The sequence below is a fragment of the Hyaena hyaena genome, unplaced genomic scaffold (assembly GCF_003009895.1).
Source record: "Hyaena hyaena isolate Hyena2069 unplaced genomic scaffold, ASM300989v1 scaffold_1636, whole genome shotgun sequence".
Classification (NCBI taxonomy): domain Eukaryota; kingdom Metazoa; phylum Chordata; class Mammalia; order Carnivora; family Hyaenidae; genus Hyaena; species Hyaena hyaena.
The window spans coordinates 46,902-68,452 of NW_024082272.1; the positions used below are offsets into that span (position 1 = coordinate 46,902).

Here is a 21,551-nt window from a genome sequence, read left to right on the forward strand (position 1 = left end):
TCCAAGCTGTCAGCACAGAATCTGATGCGGGTCCAGAACTCGTGAACTGCAAGATCCTGACCTGAGCCAAAGTCAGTCGCTTAACCGACTGAGCCACCCAGATGCCCCCAAACTCATTTTTTAATATTTGTACTTGGTCACTAGGAAATAGAGTCATACTTTAAATAATAAAATTGCCACTTTAATGATACTATATTTGGGCTTATTAACACAAATTTTTCTATATATCTTGAAACTATGAAGAAACATAAAGAAGAAAACAAACGTTGTCTATACTCTGATTCCTCAGGGAAAACCATTGTGCTTACCTTTATAGTTTTCTCACTTTAAGCATATAGAAACACAAAACGTGTATTGCTATTTAATATGTAACAGGATAGGGGCGCCTGGGTGGCTTAGTCTGTTAAGCGTCCGACTTTCGCTTAGGTCATGATCTCGCGGTTCGTGGGTTCGAGCCCCGCGTTGGGCTCTGTGCTGACTGCCAGCTCAGAGCCTGGAGCCTATTTCAGAGTCTGTGTCTCCCTCTCTCTCTGACCCTCCCCTGCTCACGCTGTCTCTCTCTCTCTCCTAGAAATAAATAAAAATTTTAAAAAATATATGTAACAGGATAAAAATCTTACAGGATATATTATTTTACCTGGCTTAACAATGATACTTTGCACCTTCCCTCATATACCTAAACATTTTTTTTGTTACTGTTTTTCTTTGTTGTCATATTATTTCATCATGTAGTAGAATCATATGTATTTAACCAAATCTTTAATTTTGGAACATTAAGTGTTTTCCATAATATCGTTATTAAAAATAGCTTTGATAAACATTTTTGTGGTTATATCTTGAACATCAGAGATTATTTCTTTAAAGTCTGCTCTCCTTCCCCCCAAAATGGTCACATCGAAAGAAACAGGGAATTTTGTAGGGTTTTTGATAAGTATTTAATTTATTTAAAAAATTTTTTCCATTTATTTATTTTTGAGAAACAGAATGAGACAGAATGTGAGTGGGGTAGGGATAGAGAGAGAAGGAGACACAGAATCTGAAGTAGGCTCCAGGCTCTGAGCAAGTGTTCAGCACAGAGCCCGATGCGGGGCTTGAACCCATGAACCGTGAGATCATGAACTGAGCTGAAGATGAGCCACCCAGGCGCCCCTTGATAAGTATTTTAAAACTGCATTCCAAAGGTTAAAATATACCAATGTATATGATCATTAGCAATCTTTCCAATCATACATAGATTTCAACATTTTCTCTAGAATTTTATTAGTGTAGATTTTCATGTGTTAAAATTTAGTCAAATTTATGAAAATTGAGAGCAAGCTTAGAAAGATCATTTCTATATTAGAATTAGAAAAATTTTGAATCAGCTCAATACTGACTATAGGATCCAACATTTCAACGGTATTCTATCATTTTAAAAGTACTTTTAATTTTATTGAGTCCCTATTTTTATCTGAAATAAGCAGGTGAACTATTATTCCTCTTTCCAGAAGAGGAAATGGAAATTGTGTTGCAAAAGCTAAATAAAACACAGATCACTGGTAGGTGTCTACAGCACATATTAACATAATTATCCAAGGTGAACATAGCCTACAAATTCAACATTTTAAAAATTATTTAAAAGCTTGGGGGCGCCTGGGTGGCTTAGTCGGTTAAGCGTCCGACTTTCGCTTAGGTCATGATCTCGCGGTTCATGGGTTTGAGCCCCGCGTCGGGCTCTGTGCTGACTGCCAGCTCAGAGCCTGGAGCCTGTTTCAGTCTGTGGCTCCCTCTCTCTCTGACCCTCCCCTGCTCATGCTGTCTCTCTCTCTCTCTCCTAGAAATAAATAAAACATAAAAAAAAATTAAAAAAAATTATTTAAAAGCTTGAATGTGGGAGCAAATCAAGTAGTGTATTGGTAATACACTTCCACAGAACCCTACGTTTCCCCTACTATAGGCTTCATCACTACCACAATACAATTGCTTCCTTTACTTTTTGCTTTACAAATAGCCCCTTCAAAAACCAACACATACTATGTAGGGGCACTTGGGTGGCTCAATAAGTTGAGTGGCTGACTTCGACTCAGGTCATGATGTCACGGTCCTTGACTTGAAGCCCCGCATTGCACTCTGTGCTGACGGCTCAGAGCCTGGAGCCTGCTTCAGATTCTGTCTCCCTCTCTATCTGCCCCTCCCCTTCTCGTGCTCTGTCTCTCTCCATCTCAAAAAGAAAAATAAACATTAAAAATTTTTTAAAAAGAAAAACATGCTATGTAGAAATAAGCATATTATGTAGAAATGATATTCTCTGTCCATATTGCACATTTAATGACGTAGTGTTCCCATTTATAACAATCATCATTCAAAGTTAATAGGTCCTGGGGATTCACTTGGAGCCAGGTACTATTCCAAGTTCATTTTCATGTATTAACTAATTTAATTTCTACCCAATTTTAAGTACATTTCTGGCTAATGCTAACTAAAGCAGCTGGACAACTAGTGTGTGGTGGAGAGGAAACAGGCACAACTTCTGTGCTTTGGCTTTTAGCTACACTTTTTTCTTACACATCTCCTAACCCACGAATCACAAGACGTTTGTTTTCTAACATGACTCAAGAGCATTTTGTTGTTATAATGAGAGGATTAGAGTTTGAAAGCCATTTGTTTTATTTTACAGCTGTGGGAACTGAAGGACCCTGAAATTAAGAGACTTCTTCTTCTTTTTTTAAATCACTAAACATTGTCTGGAACCCACATTTCTTTTCAATATGCCATACTGATGATAACAGTTTAGAGATATCAAATCAGTATTCAGAGAAGACTTCAGAGAAGAATATTGTGAAATACATTTCAGCTTTTAGAAAAGAATATTGCAAAACACATTCCTAAAACAATTTTGAAGATAACAGAATTTTTCCTGACTCAAGTATCTCATAAAGATTAACACACGCCTTGTTTCTATTTCGTGGATTATTTTGTGTAAATAACTAAAATCTGTCCTGCACTCTGGGGTTGAACAGGATGTTTTCAGAGGATCAGTTATGAGGGCCAACTATCCTTTTATTGGAGAGAAGATGAGCTTTATAACTAGGCCCTTGCAAAATGACTTCTAGATGCCTCCTAATTTCTCTATGTCTCTTTAGTAGTATGAGGGAGATGAATAATAACAGAAAGGAAGAAAATAATAGAGTCAAAATTTTAAATGAGCTACATTCCTCTCAAGTCAATTTGAATTATTCACTTGAGCATCTGCTATACAGAAACCTGTGAAAACAATTCAAAAAGCACAAACTGGCAGCTCCTGGGTGGTTTAGTCCGTTGAGCTTCTGACTTCAGCTCAGGTCATGGTGTCGTGGCGGGTGAGTTCGAGCCCCACATTAGGCTTTGTGCTGACAACCCAGAGCCTGGAGCCTGCTTCAGATTCTGTGTACGCCTCTGTCTCTACCTCTCCCCCACTTGTGCTCTGTCTCTCTCTTTGTCTTAAAGATGAACATTAAAAAATTTTAAAAAATCAAAAGTACAAACTGCGTTATAAAGCTAAGTTTTACTATAGATAAGTTTAAAAAATGTTGCAGTATTCTGTTATCTGCCAGTATGACATATATTAGTGTATTTTGAAGGAAATGAACACTTCTTAGAAGCCATTTTGATAATTCTACTTTTATTTTTTAACATACATAAAGTCAGCTTATAATGGCAGTGAATACAAAATACAAACAAAGAAACACTATTGCACTCAGAAAATAGTTCATATGAAAAAAGTCACAGATAAGGAGGGAGGCAAACCATAAGAGACTCTTAAATACTGAGAACAAACTGAGGGCTGATGGGGGTGGGAAGATGGGGGTGAGGTGAAAGCAGATGATGGGCATTGAGGAGGGCACTTGTTGGGATGAGCACTGGGTGTTGTATGGAAACCAATTTGACAATAAATTATATTTAAAAAAAGAAAATACCTCATATGAAGCATTGCACATGATAGAGTTGATTAGGAAAGGTACAAACTTATAGTCAGATAAGACTATTACTACTTCAGGTTTGAAGAATGCAGAATTTTTCCTGATAGAAATTTACCACATCACATACTACACATTTTCCAATACTTTTATCAGTTTCATAAATATTCATCATATTCTTTGCTTTTGTCTGTGTCTCTGTAAAATGCTACATATAAGATTTTTAAGACAACAATTTATGTACCATTGGAAAGGATGAGTTACATAAAAGAAGCAAAAAAAAAAAAAACAGTATAAATACATGATCATCCCACTCTTCGGGCAGGAAAATGACAAAGTAACTTGGCAAACTTCTCTAACAAGAGAAAAATATTACAAAGCTTAGTTTCATAAGCATTTGTCCACTTAAAAATGTTCTCTGATTTTTTTTAAATGCATTTAGACTAAATGTCTGCGCTACAAGTTAAAATTTCTTATGTTGACATTCGGTTTTAATACCACCATCTAACCTGTTCAAATAGTGCAAATACAAGAAGCACACTCAGTTTGGGTAGTCATTCAACAATAAATAAGAATTCTAAGCCTAGTTATTTTACTATTTCTGAATTTTAAAATATAAAGTGCATCCATAAAGTTTAAAAGTCATTCTCCTTTTTGGATGTAATGATCAGTCAAACTGTGTCTTTCTCAGCTCATGGCAGGAGTATTCCACGATGTGATACAGATATTTCTGTAATTTCTCTTCCTTATGTCCATAGTCTCCTTTGGAAGAAGGTTTCCAAAATAATATGCAGTTGGGTTTTTCCCCCAAAGTCTTTATGGAAAATTTCTGACCATAAAGCAGCATCCATTACCACAAATTTCCTTGAGTTCCATGTCAATAGTAGTCTATAAGCAGATATGTTTCCTCATTATTTGAAGGGTTTGCTGCATATCCAGTATAAATTCTTTTCACATTTTGTGCTGCTGACCTGTGTGCTATTCAGAAAGGCACAGTTCTCAGATCCTGTAAGGTTGAACCTGTCCAACAATAAAGAAAGAATTATTTTCGGTTCATTATTCCATTCAATTACAGGAGAATGAACTTTGTGATGGTCGTCTATAATTTTTGTGTGTGTGTGATTGGTCGGAGCTCATGAAGCAAGTCAGCTGGTCAAGTTGACCATGAACTAATTTATAGAGACAGTAGACCGGAATTGGAAGAAAGAGCATGTGGAGGGAAGGTACAGAGCAAAGAGTAAAGAGCTCCACGTATTCGGATGGCATACCACCAGAGGGGTGATTCTTGGCTGTTTCTCAATTAACATTGCCCTGGAGACACGATGCCCAGATGTGTATACATTCACTAATCGTGCATACAATTTTAGGGGGGCTATGGCCCCTGAAACCCATCTGCATGTATAGTCTCAGAGGACACATCTTAAGAATTCCTTTTCTAGAGGTTTAAATTTATTCTCTATATCAGTAATTATCATAAAACTACTTAGATATCTAGCAATTTATTCAATTCTGAGTTTTCATATGAAAAGATGTCCTTCAAACTTTAAAATGTACATGAATTACATGTCATAAAATTAGTCAAGCGTCTTTCATCCTGGGGCAAGTTTTCTCTCAGGTTCACAGAGGCTTCTAATTAGCGATTAGAAATATTGTTCTTTATCTCTGTGAGGATGAGAAGTGGGAGAGGGAATCCTTTTCCAAAATAAAAAACCCCAGCTTATCAGGAAAATATACACACAAGATTGGAAATGTTGGGGGGTTTTCATTTTACATCATTGTAACTAGTCTTGGAAAATTTCTGGATCTATTACACACACTGAAATGTGCTGAGGTAAAATTACTAGAAACATTTATTGTATGATTTCCAAGTAGATAAAAAGAGAAAAATGGCAATATTAAAACCATTCTTTAAAGAATTCGAAACATACAAAACAGATTGATAAAGGTCTGCTCATCAAGGGTATGAACTTCATATACAACAGTGATTTGAAAGGAAAATAGCTTCCCTGAGTTATCATTCTGGGGAGGATAAAGAGACATCTTAAAACTTACCAGTTATTAAATACTTTGCCATCTGACCATTTCCATGTCCGACCATCTTCATTTTTCAGCCCAATCCAATGTTTGGCTCTACCCACATACCATTTTAAAAAGATCTTGAAGAAAGCACAAAGAAGGCATATGATAAACAACCCCTCTGGTAAGTAGATAATAAATTCCATTTCTCAAAAGCTGCAGTTCAAGGCATGGTGGCTAAGCCGCCCACTTATTAGCTCTATTTAGGACCAGCTCATTTGGACTTTCAGGCCTTTGAAGCTAAGTAATCAGATCAAATTTACAAAATTAAATTGAACCCTGAATATGACCTCAGACTGATCACATGGCTTTCTGTAACAAAATTTCCCTACAACGGAGATAGGTACAATGTCTTCACTTACATGGAAGCAGAGAAATCACAGATTATCTCTATTAAAAATAGCAAATACTTATGAAATTGTTTTTGGATCTTACCATGTCCCTTTCAGAATCAATGAAAGCAAGAGTAGCACTGTAATCAGAGCAAAAGTTTTGCGCGGACTTCCAGTTGCTTGTTACAGTGGAAATAAAGTAGCATTTCCTCTGGTATACAATCCAATCATCTGAGCATGAAGAATCGTGTTTATTTGACAGTTCTAGGGACACATATTGTCCTGGACAATTGTATTGGCCAACTGTGAACAAGAAAATGGTTTGCTTTAGTAATAAAAGAAACTAAGTGCCCACAATACGCAAAACTAGTTCAGGAGATGCTGTGCTGTGCTAGGTGACAATGTCAAGGATGAGAGGCAAGAAGTGAACTCTGATAAGAGCAAGAAGGCAGGTTCTCACCTGACCTAACTTCCTGTTGTGCCTAATCATCATCGTCAGAGTATAAGAAATAAGAGGGTGTCCCTTGGGCCATAATCTCAAAAGGCAGTAGGAAAATAGAAAATTCTTGCAAGTAGTCTTTGGACTGGAAAGGGTAAAGGGATTATAAATCGATGGAACACTATATTGGGAGATGAAGGGGAGAATAGTTTTCAGAGAAATAATTCAGAATACAGAAAGAACTATGGCTGGGATAATGGCTGGGATATTTCATAAAATTATAAAATTTCGTGTTTGTAAAAGACAAAAGCATATCTTGGTATTGCTATGTTTTGAATACCATATCACAATGGATTCTTTGGGAGATTCTAGATATATTTTTTAAATTATGCACAACCACCATTCTGTGGACTTTGAAATAAAAGACTGGTCCCTTCTATGACTTACATATTATTTTTTCTATCAACAATGAATGCTAAGCTCACATTTTTCCCTAGCTAAATCTTTGTTTAGTTAGAATCTAAATCAGTCCCTTTCATTTCAGATTTAAAAATCTACTCAAGTGTAATTTTCTCCCACAATAATTTTTAAATCATAGACACCTTTAGTACTTCAAAAGAAGTTCTAGGCAACTTAGGAAGTGTTGCATTGATTATCTAAGGAATATAGGATTATATTTGGTACTTTCAAAGAAATCAGCCATGTATAAGAAATGGGATGATTCTAAATTAATCAGAATTTCAGATTAATTAGCCCAAGTAAATCCCTGTTGATTTCAGCTAGACGAGAATGGCGACAGCAGAATGAATTCATGAAGTTCAGACCCACCTGATAAGGCGATGAGAGTAATGATTAAAAAGGTGATGAGGACCACATTCACTACAGCACATGGGATAGGAACTTGAAGGGATCCTTCGTGCTGTGTTACAAACTGAGGGCTGGCGGTAGTATCTGCAGAGAGAAAGTTCATGATCAATTCAGGTCAACTGTCGCAGTAAGAGAGGGACATTTGATATTCTCCTGAAGCATTTACATTTTAATGCCTTCTTAACTTCTTACATGAAATTTGTAAGTTAATTTCCCCCTCAATTTTGAGCAACTTTGGACAGTTTCTTTTTGGCTAGAAATGAAACAATCTGGAAATAATAATGAGATAATAAAATATCTGCCTAATATGTGCCCTTAGTAGCTACAAAAATTCCAAGTATATGATAATTTTATTGTTTGAATCACAAGAACATTTATTAAATATCTGATTACTCTGGAGACATATAAAAAGGACATCCTGAGCACTATCCCTTAAGCTTTCTGTAATTACTGTTTAAGAAAGATGGCATAAATGCAATAAAGGTGGATAATGAATAAAAAATATTGGATTGATATACAAATATCTACAATTAGCATGACTGAAAATTTTTTTAAAAGACTGATGGTACTTTTTTTAAAAAAAACTCAAGTTTATTTATTTATGAGATAGAGAGAGACAGCATGAGTGGGGGAAGGGCAGAGAGAGAGAGAGACATAGAATCCGAAGCAGGCTTCAGGCTCCGAGCTGTCAGCACAGAGCCCGACATGGGACTCGAACTCACAAACCATGAGATCATGACCTAAGCCGAAGTTGGATGCTTAACTGGCTGAGCCTCCCAGGTGCCCCTGATGGTACTTTTTGGTGAAGTCTGTACAGATGTGAGGCAACGGAAATTTTCATATATTAGTGATTGGGGAGTAAAATGAAAAAATAATTTGGAAAACTGTTTTTCACACAATGAAATACATCCCTACCCTCTGATTAGAACTTGACTTGTACAGAACAAGAATGCTCACAGTAGCTTTATTCTTAAGAGCCAGAGCTTAGAAAGAATCCACATATTCACCATAGGAATATGGATAAACAAGCTATGATATATATGAATTCTACTCAGCAATTTAAAAAAACCTGATCAATGCAACAAAATGCATGAATCTCAAAAAATGTTGAGTGAAAAAATGCAGCTACAACTATATACTATAGATTTCCATTTATATGACATTCAAGGCTATATACTCTAGATGACATTCAACGATAGCTGAACTATAGGTGAAATAAGTCAGACTGAGAAAGACAAATACCATATGATTTCACTTATATGTGGAATCTAAAAAACAAAACAAATGAAGTAACCAACAGAAAGTAGAATGTGTATAAATACAGAGAACAAAATGAAGACTGCCAGAGAGGAGGAGAATGGGGGTCTGGGCAAAATGAGTGAAGGAGAGGGAGATACAGGCTTCCAGTAAAGGAATGGATAAGTCACAAGAATGAAAGGCACAGCATAAAAAATATATCAGTGGTACAGTAACAGCATGGTGTGCTGACAGAGAGTCCTACACTACCGTGAGCATAGAATAACATAGAGGGATGTTTATGAATTATTACGTTACACACCTGAAAATAATGTCCTATTATGTGTTACCTATACTAAAAAGAACAGTCAAATTAAACTCTGGTAACAGAAATCAGGAAAGTAATTGCTTTTATGTGTGCAGGAAAAGTAATTTTATTGGAAATAAACACAGAGGAACATTCTAGGGTGATAGAAAATTTCAAATGTTGAGTGGAGTTGTTACATAACCCATTAAATTGCATACATATGACTTGTGTACCCACTGTATGTAAATTACACCTCAATTAAAAATGATATTTAGGTGAAGAACAAGATACTTGAATTTTTCAAGAGAAGTTAGTAAAGGAAACATAACAATATTATACAGCAAATATTAGGTGGAAGTTTATTTTTTTCATGTACCTTCTGTATAATGCTGAAACAAAGTAAAAATTTGATTTGATTTCACCAGTAAGAAATGTTTTTTTGGAATCTGAGTATGATGTGAATGATGATTTTTAGTTAAAAAATTTAGAAGATTATCTGTCTTAGATTATAAATATGTTATTGAGAAGGAGAGAAGATGTTGTGACCAGAGATTGAATTTGATTTTTGCTAGGATGACCTCTCAGGATTTTTAAAATTTAGCCTCCCAAGAAATATATAGTTCCCTATTGCATTCTCAAAAACTGAAATGTAAAATGGCCACTTGAATGATACTAGAACTTACCATGCAAAATAGCGTCAATGCAAACATACCTTGTTTTTCAATGTGTATAATTAAAAGGATACTAAAAGAGCATATCTTGAAATTCTTGTATTTCTTTTCCTAAAAACATGTCTCTGAAGTGAAACTGAGCAAAGAGATGTGCTTTCTTTCATTGTTTACTGGTTATCAACATCAGCTTTTGCTTCTGGGGATTGTTCTTTCCCAGCATAGGTCTGCATTGGAGTTTTGCAAGAGGAGACTTTACTTCACTCCTGTCTAGCTCTATTTCTCTCAGCTTTTCAAAGCAAATCTTCCCTTTTTTTTTTTCACCAGCATACAGCTATCACCGGAAGCAGCCCTTGGTAGGTAGGGTAGCAAGTTCAGAACTGTCTGTCTAGTTTCACTTCTCCCCGTGTAAGAGCCAATCATGCTGTTTAGACTCAATGCAGCAAGAGTTCTGGTTCCTCGGCAAACACTAACTCATCCATCTAGCACCCAGACTCAGAGCCTGGCTCGGTCTATTGGCTTATCCAATGAGCAAACTATGGCGATGATTCTCAGACTGTACGTTTCTCCATTTGTGAGGGCTATTGTTACTCACAGTTTGATTTATCACCTAGGTGACAAAACACTCTCCCTACAGAATACTTTCTCTCTGAATAGGGGCCTTGCTCACTAATGAAGAAATTGAAATAAATCCATAATAACAAACCGACTCACCCAAAGGTGATGCCCAATGCTTGCTCATAGTAATAAAGCAACTGCAAGGGCAGCATAAACTAACATTCAACAGAAAATTGGAGAACTTAGAAACACCTGAGGATTCCTGAATTAGGTCTTTCCTTGTTCAACTATGCTCTCTACTGATTGAGTAACTTTATTATTATATACATTATTTCTTTACAACAGCTCATCTGGGCCATAAAATTATGGTTACCTAGCTACCAGGAATCTTTGTGGCTTGCACTTGTTGTGCCTGCTGGATTTTGTGTTCTTGGTGAAATATGGGTTTATCAGAAGTGATTGGTCTATTCCTAACATAAACCAGTCTAGTAGAAACAGGCTCAGAAAACAATCCCTTTCTCCAGACTGTTCAACTCTGCTGTTTAGAACATTCCCCTTTACTATCAGATAACCTTGCTTAAAAGTAAGTTTTGGGGCACCTCGTTAATTGGAGAGGAAGAAGGATAACTTTTAAACAAGCAAAAAAGCCTCATAGAAACACATTATAGGAAAAAAAAACATGGGTGCATTCTGGTAACAGGAAATAGTATAAATCTGTGGACAGAACAGGCAAACAGAAGAGGGGAAAAGTAAACAGCTAAGATAATCATATTTTGATGTATTTAGATGAAAAACAAAGAAAGGAAGAACTGTGTGTGATTCATGTCGAATCTGAAGCCAGTGGTTGGAAGGGTGAAACAGAATGATGAAATGGAGGAAGAGCTCAATGAAGGGTGCAGAAGCAGAAGATTGCCTTTTTATGAATTTTGCATGACGTTCTCCTAAGAAACTACCACTGGACCTGATAAATGTTCAGATATGCATAAGGCTATTCCTTCAAAGGTTGGAAACTTTCCTTCTCAGCAACTAGAGGATGCTGTCATGAGAACAGAAAGCCTACACGGACACAGGTGAAGACAATAAAAAATGTAATTGTTTATATGGAAGACAAAAGTTTTATAGAGAGTCAGTGCTTCCTGAAGTGTGTAGAGATGGATATGGAAAAAGGATGGGAAATGCACTGGGCCAGTGCTGGGAATTTTCCAGTTAAATGTGAAGAATTGATGTGACATGAATTGAAACAAAGAAATAGATCTTCAAAGGTCTTCTGAAATCCACCTTTGTGGTTTCCGCTCATGTTTCAGGTAGATAGAGAAAGATGGAGAAATAATGACTTGTTCCCATATTCTGCTTTACCTGGACTGAAGCAAAATGTAACCAAGTTTTTCTGAAGACAAAGGCTCATTTTTTAAAGTATTGTAATATATAAGATAGATAGATGATAGATGTAGATACATAGATAGGTAGGAAGGTAGGTAGATAGATAGATAGATAGATAGATAGATAGATGATAGATAGATAGGTAGGTAGGTAGATGTGTGTGTGAGAGACAGAAAGGGAGTTTTGTCACTAGTATATAAGAAATAAGGTCTGACTTACTTTGTTGTCCTCTTTCCAGATGCAAGGGGCTGTTCCCTGTTACAGAGCAATCTTCAGGATTCATCTTCGTTCTAGTCAAGACTCCCTGGGTAATCCCAGGTCAAGTCAATCAACAGCAAAAGTCCCTGCTGGAGCTCTTGTTCTGTCCCTGAGTCTGTGAGATATGTCTCATTTATATTGTTACATTGGCTCCGCCCCCTTCCTCTTGCCTCCTAACCGCTCAACTACATCAGTTCTCTTTAATTTGTGCTCCAGTGGCCCAGACAATTTACACTGTTGTGGTGGTGAGCTGCGGGTTTTCCCTGCTGTCTGAAATGTGCTTTCTCACAACTGTAGGCGTAGCATGAAGAGACAAGCGGGATTGTTCCAGAATCTGAGATGTCCTTCTTTAAATTGAAAAAAGCACAAATAGTTTAAGAGATGAGGTATTTAAGTAAAGAATGAACAGTTAAAGATTCTTATCTTTGAGGTGGACATGATTTGGAGAGTAATATTTCCCTTGGAATCTCATTCATTTATTTAATGAACAACTAAAATTTATTGAGCATGCACTCTGACCTTGGCACTGTCTGGGGCTAGAGGATTCATTGTTAAGAAAGAATTTTAAGATCTCTGTCTTCATGGATCTCTCTCCACTCTGGAAGAATTTTACTTAGGAAGCTATAAATTGTCTGTAAGAAGGGTATCATTCACTTCTTCCCTGGGGACTAGTTCTTTTGTGTTATCACTTACTACACAGTTGCTTTAATTCAAGAAATAGAAACCTTGTGGTCTGAAACTTCCTATGTTCTAAAATTGTTTATCTTAAATTATCTGTTTCATGTATCTCCCGTTAATTTTTTGCCATATTTTACTATCATTTAGATTGCCCTTCTTTCCCCTAATATCTTCTCCTCTAACTTTCCCCTCTTTTACATTATTATTTTCATGCATTTCTGAGGTGTCAGACATCTGGAGTATGATTATCATAAATTTTATGTATTTTATTTTTGAGAAGGAGAAAGAAAGCAGGAGTGAGGGAGGAGCAGAGAGAGAGGGAAAGAGAGAGAATCTCAAGCAGGCTCTGTGCTGTCAGCATGGAGCCCAACACGGGACTCGACCCCATGGACCATGAGATCATGACCTGAGCTGAAATCAAGAGTGAGAGGCTTAAACCGACTGAGACACCCAGGTTCCTTGATTATGATTATTGTAAAATGATTATTATAAAAAATATATTGCATGGTATCTCATACCACCTAGGCTGTTAAGATCAACACAAAATGAAAACAGAATGACTGTGTGTGGTGAGTTAAGGAGCAATCAAAATATCACTCTTGTTACCAATCTCACTGCTACAATCTTTGTCATTAGTATCACTCCTTTAAAAACAATCTAGTTTCAAAATAAAGGCTTCATCAAAGTATTATGCTTAGATGGATTGGGAATTATCATCTATGGTAGCTTAGTCTGGTCATCTTATACATTTGTTAACCTAACACATCAAGAAGTACGTGTTGGTCTTAAGTATTCTCTTTGCTTCCACTCTCAGTCAATTTCCTAGTATTTTTCCACATAACAGCAAGGAACGTTGCTTTAAAATTGTTACATCACTGTGTTGAGATGTCCATCCCTTCCCCACTCCTACCCACAAAGCCTTCTTATCAAAATTGCCATAAAATCCAAAGACCTGCTTATAGTTGAGAAGATCTATGATCTAGCCCCTGGCTCCCTCTCCTGCCATTTCCCCTATTAGTCCCTGTCCGTTCCAACTGTAACCTCTGTTATACCACAAAAATGTCAAGAACACTCCCGCTACAGAATCTTTACATTTTCTCTAAAAGGTTATTCTTTCATCTGCTTGCATGCCTCTCTCTTCCTTTAACTCATTGCATTTATTATTCAACTGTGGTCTGCCCAGAAAGGTCTTTACTAATTTTCTATAAGTGAAATAAAACCTCATGCTCTAGGCCACCGTTTATCTTTATCTTTCTTTCTGTCACTTGATGATATCTGTCATTATATCGCTGTTTATCATCTACTTTCCTCACTAGCCTAAGCTGCTTGGAGGCAATAACTTTTTCTGGCTTATCCCTTCTGTGGCTCTAACACCTCACTTAGTAACTGGAACCTAGTAAGTACTTAGTACATATAGTACATACCTGTTGAGTGCATGAATAAATAAATACCAACAAAGAATATATATAAAAACCATAAAAGTTCCAAGGGTGCTTGAGTGGCTCGGTCAACTGAGCGTCCAACACCAGCTCAGGTCATGATCTCTCGGTTTGTGAGCTCAAGCCCCTAACAGGCTCACTTGAGCTCTCTTTCTCTCAAAAATAAAATCAACATTTAAAAAAATGTAAAAGTTCGAGTGTGACTCAGGGAGGTGGGGGGGGGATTGTAGACTGCCACTGGACAGCAAGGGCACACTTGAATGTTACAGATGAGTGATGGAGGAGTCAAGTTGGATACTTAAGGGAAACATCTGATGCTTTCACTAATTTCTTTGGGTTAAAGCAACTTAGGTCTTTTATTTATTCTCCTAAAGTTGGAAGATCTGGGTTAATGTCCACACCTCTACACTGATTATGCACACTGTATTGTGAAGAATGTATGGTTCGAGACAGTAAAGGTAAAAGCAAGAGGAACGTAATTCCTGTAAAACCACTGGTCTAAGCCAAGAGTTAAAAGTTTCCATACTCTTAGAGAAAAATACTTCCTTCTGGGAAAGCAAAAAAATGAGAGACAACAGCTGTTAGGGAGCTGTTAGAATAAGTTAGAAAAAAATAGAAATAACTATTTAAAATCCCACTTGCACAAATATTTCTATTTTCCAAGAGCCCTAAAAGAATGTCGACCATGGAGAAAGTCATCCTGTGATTTTCTCATGTCCACCAAAAAGCAAAGACCACATGATAGGGATAATAGGACTTCCCCACTCCCAGTTCCTCACCCGTTGGAAGAGCACCTCTATAAGCCTTGCACACTACCCTTTTGGGGAGTGGCATTCCTCTTTCTTGTTGGATCCCTTGTATACAAGCTACCTCTAATAAACCCCAACTCTTTTCTTTCTCTCAAGTTCAGTGTGAATTTCTATGACATTCTTACTCAAGAACCTGGTCTTGGGGGTCCAGTAACAGGATAATATGACAGTTATAAATCTGCAACAGTATTTGAACGCTTCCAAGTCTGTGGGGGTATACTGGGGGGAGAAAGAAAATATTCTTACACACACTAATCATCCTTGCGATGTGTGAGTCCCACATACAAAGCAGTTTCCAACAGTTTATTGGACAACCATAGGAATCATGGTCCAGTTTTAACACTTACCAATGTGCTTTTCCCCCTCATTCAAGTCAACAGTTGAAGTCATTTAAGTCAACATCCCCTCAAGTCAACACTTATGTGATGATTCCCATGTCAGTGTGAAAATCAATTTTCTTAGTGGAACACCAACTATTTTTGAAATTTGACTATTCCAGAAAAGTTAAGTTGGTTAGCATTATAGGGGAAAAAAAAGTACAAATTTTATATGCCAATAATCATCTCCCACAATTTTCCCTCCTATTCCCTATAGGTCAGTTAAGCTGACCTTCTTTCTGTTCCTTGAGAAACACTAAACATATTTTAATTTTATGGAGTGTGTTCTTGTTCTTGCTCTCTCAGATTTTCCATGGCGAACACTTTCTTATTGATACTCCGTCACATGTCATCTTCTCAACAAGACCTTCCCCAACCCCCTGTAGAAATGAGCTTCCATTGGCCACAATTTATTACCTCACTCTCTTCTTTTATATTCTCAGGGGTGCCTGGGTGGCTCAGTCGGTTAAACATCAGACTTCAGCTCTGGTCACAATCTCACAGTTCCTGAGTTAGAGCCCTACATCAGGCTCTGTGCTGACAGCTCAGAACCTGGAGCCTGCTTGGGATTTCCCTCTTTCTCTGGCCCTTCCCCGCTCACGCTCTTTCTCTCTCAAATATAACTAAAACATTAAAAAAAAGAAAAACAGTATAAAATACATTCTCGCCTGAAATTTTGTAGTTCATTACATGTATAATGAATACATTTATATGAATGAATACATAAATAATATACATATATAGTTTTGAAAATGATCATTATTATTATTATTTATTTCCCTTTCTAGAAAATAGTACCTTTAAGAGCAGGGGTATGGCTGACTTATTCAACAATAAATCTCTAGTATATAACAGCACCTAGAACATAGAAAGAGTTCAAAATATTTATTGGGAAGACACATGACAATGTATGTGAATATCGGCTCAAGATTTGTTAACTGTGGTGTTTTGGGAACGTACACAACTCCACTGAGCTTTGGCTTTGTTATCTGGTAGATTTAAAATATTAACATCCAACTTATAAGGTTTTGTGAGGAAAAAAATTATAAACTAAAAAAATTAGTGTTCTCATATGTTATTTGGGATATATCTGACATTGGTGTATGAAAGAATCAGCTTGGGGTTATTTTTTGGTTTTTTAAAAAAATTAATGTTTTTTATTTATTTTTGAGACAGAGAGAGACAGAGCATGAGCGGAGGAGGGGCAGAGAGAGGGAGACACAGAATCCGAAGCAGTTTCCAGGCTCTGAGCTGTCAGCATAGAGACTGATGTGGGGCTCGAACCCACAAACTGTGAGATCATGACCTGAGCCAAAGTTGGACGTTTAACCGACTGAGCCACCCAGGCCCCCCTCCTTTTTTTATTTTAAAGGAATCAGTTTGATAGAAGTCACAAAAAGGAAAAGTTTTTCATTTGATGTAAGAGATAAAAACTGGGAAGTCACAGCATTCTTGCTGATAGGATGTAATATACAGAGAGAGAAAGTAGCCGTCTCTTACTTCCACCTCAGAGAGCGGAGAGAGCGCATAACAAGAAGATGCTTGTCCTTGTGCTCAAAGTTCCTTGCTTCTTCCGCTGTAATCAAGTGAATGGATATTATATGTGTATATTTATAAACACATGCATATATATGTGACATCTATTATAAATGTTATATGTATGTAATAGATTATAAATAGGCCATTAGACACAGAAAAAATGATAACCAGAGATCTTATTTTAAGAAAACAATAATAATAAAATAATAATAATAACTGGCTCAGTTGGTTAAGCATCCAACTCTAGATTTCAGCTCTGATCATGATCTCATGGTTCGTGAGCTGGAGCCCCACATCTGAATCTGCACTGACAGCGTGGACCCTGCTTAAGATTTTCTCTCTCCCTTTCCCTCTGTCCCTCCTATGCACATTCTCTCTCTCTCTCTCTTTCTCTCTCTCTCCCACTCAAAAATAAATAAATAAATAACCTTAAAAAGGAAGAAAAATTATCTGTAAACATTATAACATTGACAAAACCTGTGTTACTTTTTTCTGAAATCATTTTTCCTCTGTCTTTAGGGGAGCAGCCAAAGCAGTCTGTTGAATTCAGCACTTACTTGTAGGTGGCCATAGGCAGCCCCCACCAACATTAAAAACTAGCCCAGTTACTGAGAACATACGCCGTCAGTGGGCCATTTAGGTATTTACTGGACCTCCTGCTCTTCAAGTCCTTTACAAAACCTGAACTTCACTACAAAATTAATATGTTGCCACTAATCTTCCTCTGCTTCCACAGTCATTGTTTTCTTTGAGTGTAAGAAACCTGCTTTAGATTTGAGAAAACAGTCAACCTAAGTTTAGGGAAAAGAGTGAGAGAACAATGAATAGGGCTTGCCCTGAAGTTCTGGTTCACACTTGTCCTGATGCAATTATTCAATGTGTGCTACCTCAGGGTGCCTGGGCGGCACAGCTGGGTGAGCGTTTGACTCTCAGGTCATGATCTCATGGTTCACGGGATGGAGTCCCCCATCAGGCTCTGTGCTGCCAGTGAGGAGCCTACTTGGGATAATCTCTCTCCCTCTGTCTCTGCCCCTCCCCCACTCTTTCTCTCTCAAAATAAATAAACATTAAAAAAGGCCTGTCATTTCACTTGCAAAAGTATCTTACTATACACAATACATTATATGCTCATATTGCGAATCGGTATTTGTTAAATCAAAGAAAAACATCTCTATATGTGGCATCGCAGGAAATAGGACAAAGCAAAGTGTAGGGTCAGGATGCAGTGTGGGAGAGGTTTTGGGGTCAGGTTTTTCAGTTACCCCTTATTCACCTAAATAAGGAAGCAAGCTTCCTGTGTGGTCAGCCCTGATGGATTGAATTCTCGAAAGCAAAGAAACACACACAGGAGACTAAAGAAACCAAACTAGCACAACTAGCCTTTTTTCAGTCTCTTTGTAAAATACACGTAACAGTGTATATATAGCTTTCAACTCTCAGAGGTGTTGTTTGTCTTATTTCATACATAATACACCAAAGACAGATTTTGTCATAGACTGAGGCTCAGAGAAAGGAGGGCCTGAGGGAGAAGCCATTCAGGACACCAGGAGTCCGTGCAACAGTCTCTATCATGTTTGACCTTATATGAAGAATCCGGAATCCGGGGCAAGGTCCCCAAAAGGAAATGAAGTAATGTGAGCTAGACGCAAAGCGATGCAGAGAAGACAGGATATACAGTCCTTATCAGACAGCAACTCAATGCGATGCTTTTAGTAGCACATGTGCGCAGGGACCGCAAACTTCCGACCGAAGACAATTTCCGGAGACAAAGTGCTCTTCTTCTTCTTCTTCTTCTTCTTCTTCTTCTTCTTCTTCTTCTTCTTCTTCTCCTTCTCCTTCTCCTTCTCCTTCTCCTTCTCCTTCTCCTTCTCCTTCTTTTACGAAACTTTTTTTTTCTTTCAATGGGTGAAATAGGTTTCTGAATGGCTTTTAATCTTCTCAGGAATCAAAAACTTCAGTTTTTACTGTCTGGTCTCAAATTAGTATAAATTATGCAAATCGGTAACATTTATTTTTAAATCACAGATGTATGTGTGCTTTCTGATGGCCTCTTCTAAAGAGTCAGGGCAGGTAACCATGAGTAAGTGGGGGAATTTCCCGTTCTCAACACTTTCCAACCTCTCCTCTCTTTGAATTTACTCTTTGAACTTTCTACCTATCTTCTCTGGTGGAATAACTCCTAAAAACCAGAAATGAGTTGGTTTGGAAAGTATGAGCTATTATGTTTTCTTCTCCCTGACTTGAGATAGTGAAGGTAAAATACAGAGTTCATGTGTATGATACACTTGAACTGTGACAAATCTGACAATTTTTGAAAGGAAAAGACATAAAAGAACTATAACAAAGATGAGATATAGCGCTTAACCATACCTCAGTACTTGACAGAAATTAATCCCAGGCTTCTTACATGTAGAACACATTTTGGGGGAATATTCTCAAAGACAATGGTGTGGAAATACCAAATGTAACATACAGAAATTTTAGGCACACCAGGGCCCGAGTCACTGAATGATTTAAAATGTATCTATTTGTGTGTGAATCTTGATAGATGCATAATGAATTTGAGCAGAACTGCTTATCTTACCTCCTATGGATATATTTGCACGTACTTACATACTGAGAGAAAAGTCTCCAAGTAGAAGACCTTTTCAGGGACTGTTATCATTCTTCTACTCAATCAGTTTGAAGTATAAATGCATTAAAATATTTCTGAGGCACATGGATGACTCAGTCCACTGAGCATCCAACTCTTGATTTCTGCTCAGGTCAAGATCCCAGGGTTGTGGGATCGTGCCCTGTGTTGGGTTCTATGCTGAGAGTGGAGTCTGCTTAAGATTCTCTCTCTCTCTTTCTTTCATTCTCTCACTCCTGCTCCTCTCTCCCATGTGTGCTCTCTCTCTACATATAAAGTAAAATTTTTAAAAATTTGAAATATTTCTGATGAATTGGATTGGTCTTTACTGAGGCAAGACCTTAGGAAAGGAAAATGGAGAATTTGTCAAAAGTAGGAGAAGTCAAGGCAGACATGAAAAATCATAATAGCTTATTATGAATAATATAAGGCTACCATACTTGACAATTTAAGTAAAATGGGCACATCTCAGACAAACACCTCTTCCAAACTTGGAACAAGAAAATATTTTTAAAAATTTTTTAATGTTTTATTTATTTCTAGGAGAGAGAGAGAGACAGCGTGAGCAGGGGAGGGTCAGAGAGAGAGGGAGTCACAGACTCTGAAACAGGCTCCAGGCTCTGAGCTGGCAGTCAGCACAGAGCCCGATGCGGGGATCGAACCCAAGAAACGCGAGATCATGACCTAAGTGAAAGTCGGACGCTTAACCGACTAAGCCACCCAGGCGCCCCAGAACAAGAAAATATTTTTAAAATATGGCAGACTTCTGTAACTTTTAAATACATTGAACCCATAAAAAAATACATTCTTTTGGGAAAGAAATAAATCATGAAAACAAAACCAACAAAAACTCCATGCCCAGATAATTTTGTGTTCCAATTTACCAAACATATATGAAAGAAATAAGAAATTACAAATTCTTCCAAAGAAGATAAAAAAGATCTTAGGAAAACAGTGAAATCAAAACCTGGCCAGTCAATCTTACTCATGAAGATAGATGAATAATTTTAAAAAATAACTTTAGGAAACTGAACTCAAGATACGTAAAAAATAATATACCACAACATTATTGGTTTTATTCTGGGAAAACAATGCTAGTTTTTCATTCAAAAATCAATCAACTAAATTTACGTCATTAACAAATCAAAAGGAAAAACACCTTACTCAAAAAGTAACATATTTGAAAAATTTAACCCCGGGGCGCCTGGGTGGCTCAGTCAGTTAAGTGTCCAACTTTGGCTCAGGTCATGATCTCGTGGTATGTGAGTTTGAACCCCATGTAAGGCTCTGTGCTGACAGCTCAGAGCTTGGAGCCTGCTTCATATTCTGTGCCTCCCTCTCTCTCTGCCCCTCCCCTGCTTATGCTGTCTCTCTCTCTCTCTCTTAATAATAAACATTAAAATATATATTTCAAAAGAAAATTTAACCATAAATTTGTGATTGACACCTATAATATACTATGAATTATATGAACTTCCTTAATTTATAGATTTGAGAAGAATATTTATAAATATATCATATTAAAGGATAAAATAATTGAGAAGCTTTCCTGTGAAATCAGAAATGAGACATGATATAGTAATGCAGTAAGAATAAATAAATATGTATAAAAATAAACAGATTCAAAATTGAAGAGTCAAACATTTTTAATTGTTTAAAGTTTTCAGATAATTTTAGATTCAAACACAGTCGTAAGGTTTAACAATTCATACCAATGACATTTTGCAAAACTATAATATAATATCGCAACCAGGATATTGACACCAATGTAGTTAAGATACAGAACAAATCCGTCATTGGGGCGCCTGGGTGGCTTAGTCGGTTAAGCGTCCGACTTTCGCTTTGGTCATGGTCTCGCGGTTCGTGGGTTCGAGCCCCGCATCGGGCTCTGTGCTGACTGCCAGCTCAGAGCCTGGAGCTTGTTTCAGTCTGTGACTCCCTCTCTCTCTGACCCTCCCCTGCTCACGCTGTCTCTCTCTCTCTCTCTCCTAGAAATAAATAAAACATTAAAAAAAATTTTA

General features: G+C 37.2%; 1 protein-coding gene across 1 annotated transcript; it reads right to left on the minus strand.

Annotated features, from left to right (window-relative positions):
- Window positions 1–3,667: 3,667 nt before the first annotated feature.
- CD69 (CD69 molecule) lies at window positions 3,668–12,158 on the minus strand. Its single transcript, XM_039224435.1, has 5 exons — window positions 12,018–12,158; window positions 7,611–7,733; window positions 6,447–6,646; window positions 5,988–6,091; window positions 3,668–4,955 (listed from the first exon to the last, which is right to left on the minus strand). The coding sequence occupies exons 1-5, from the start codon at window positions 12,079–12,081 to the stop codon at window positions 4,847–4,849; spliced, it is 600 nt and encodes a 199-aa protein (XP_039080366.1). The 5' UTR covers window positions 12,082–12,158; the 3' UTR covers window positions 3,668–4,846.
- Between the last annotated feature and the right edge of the window lie 9,393 nt (window positions 12,159–21,551).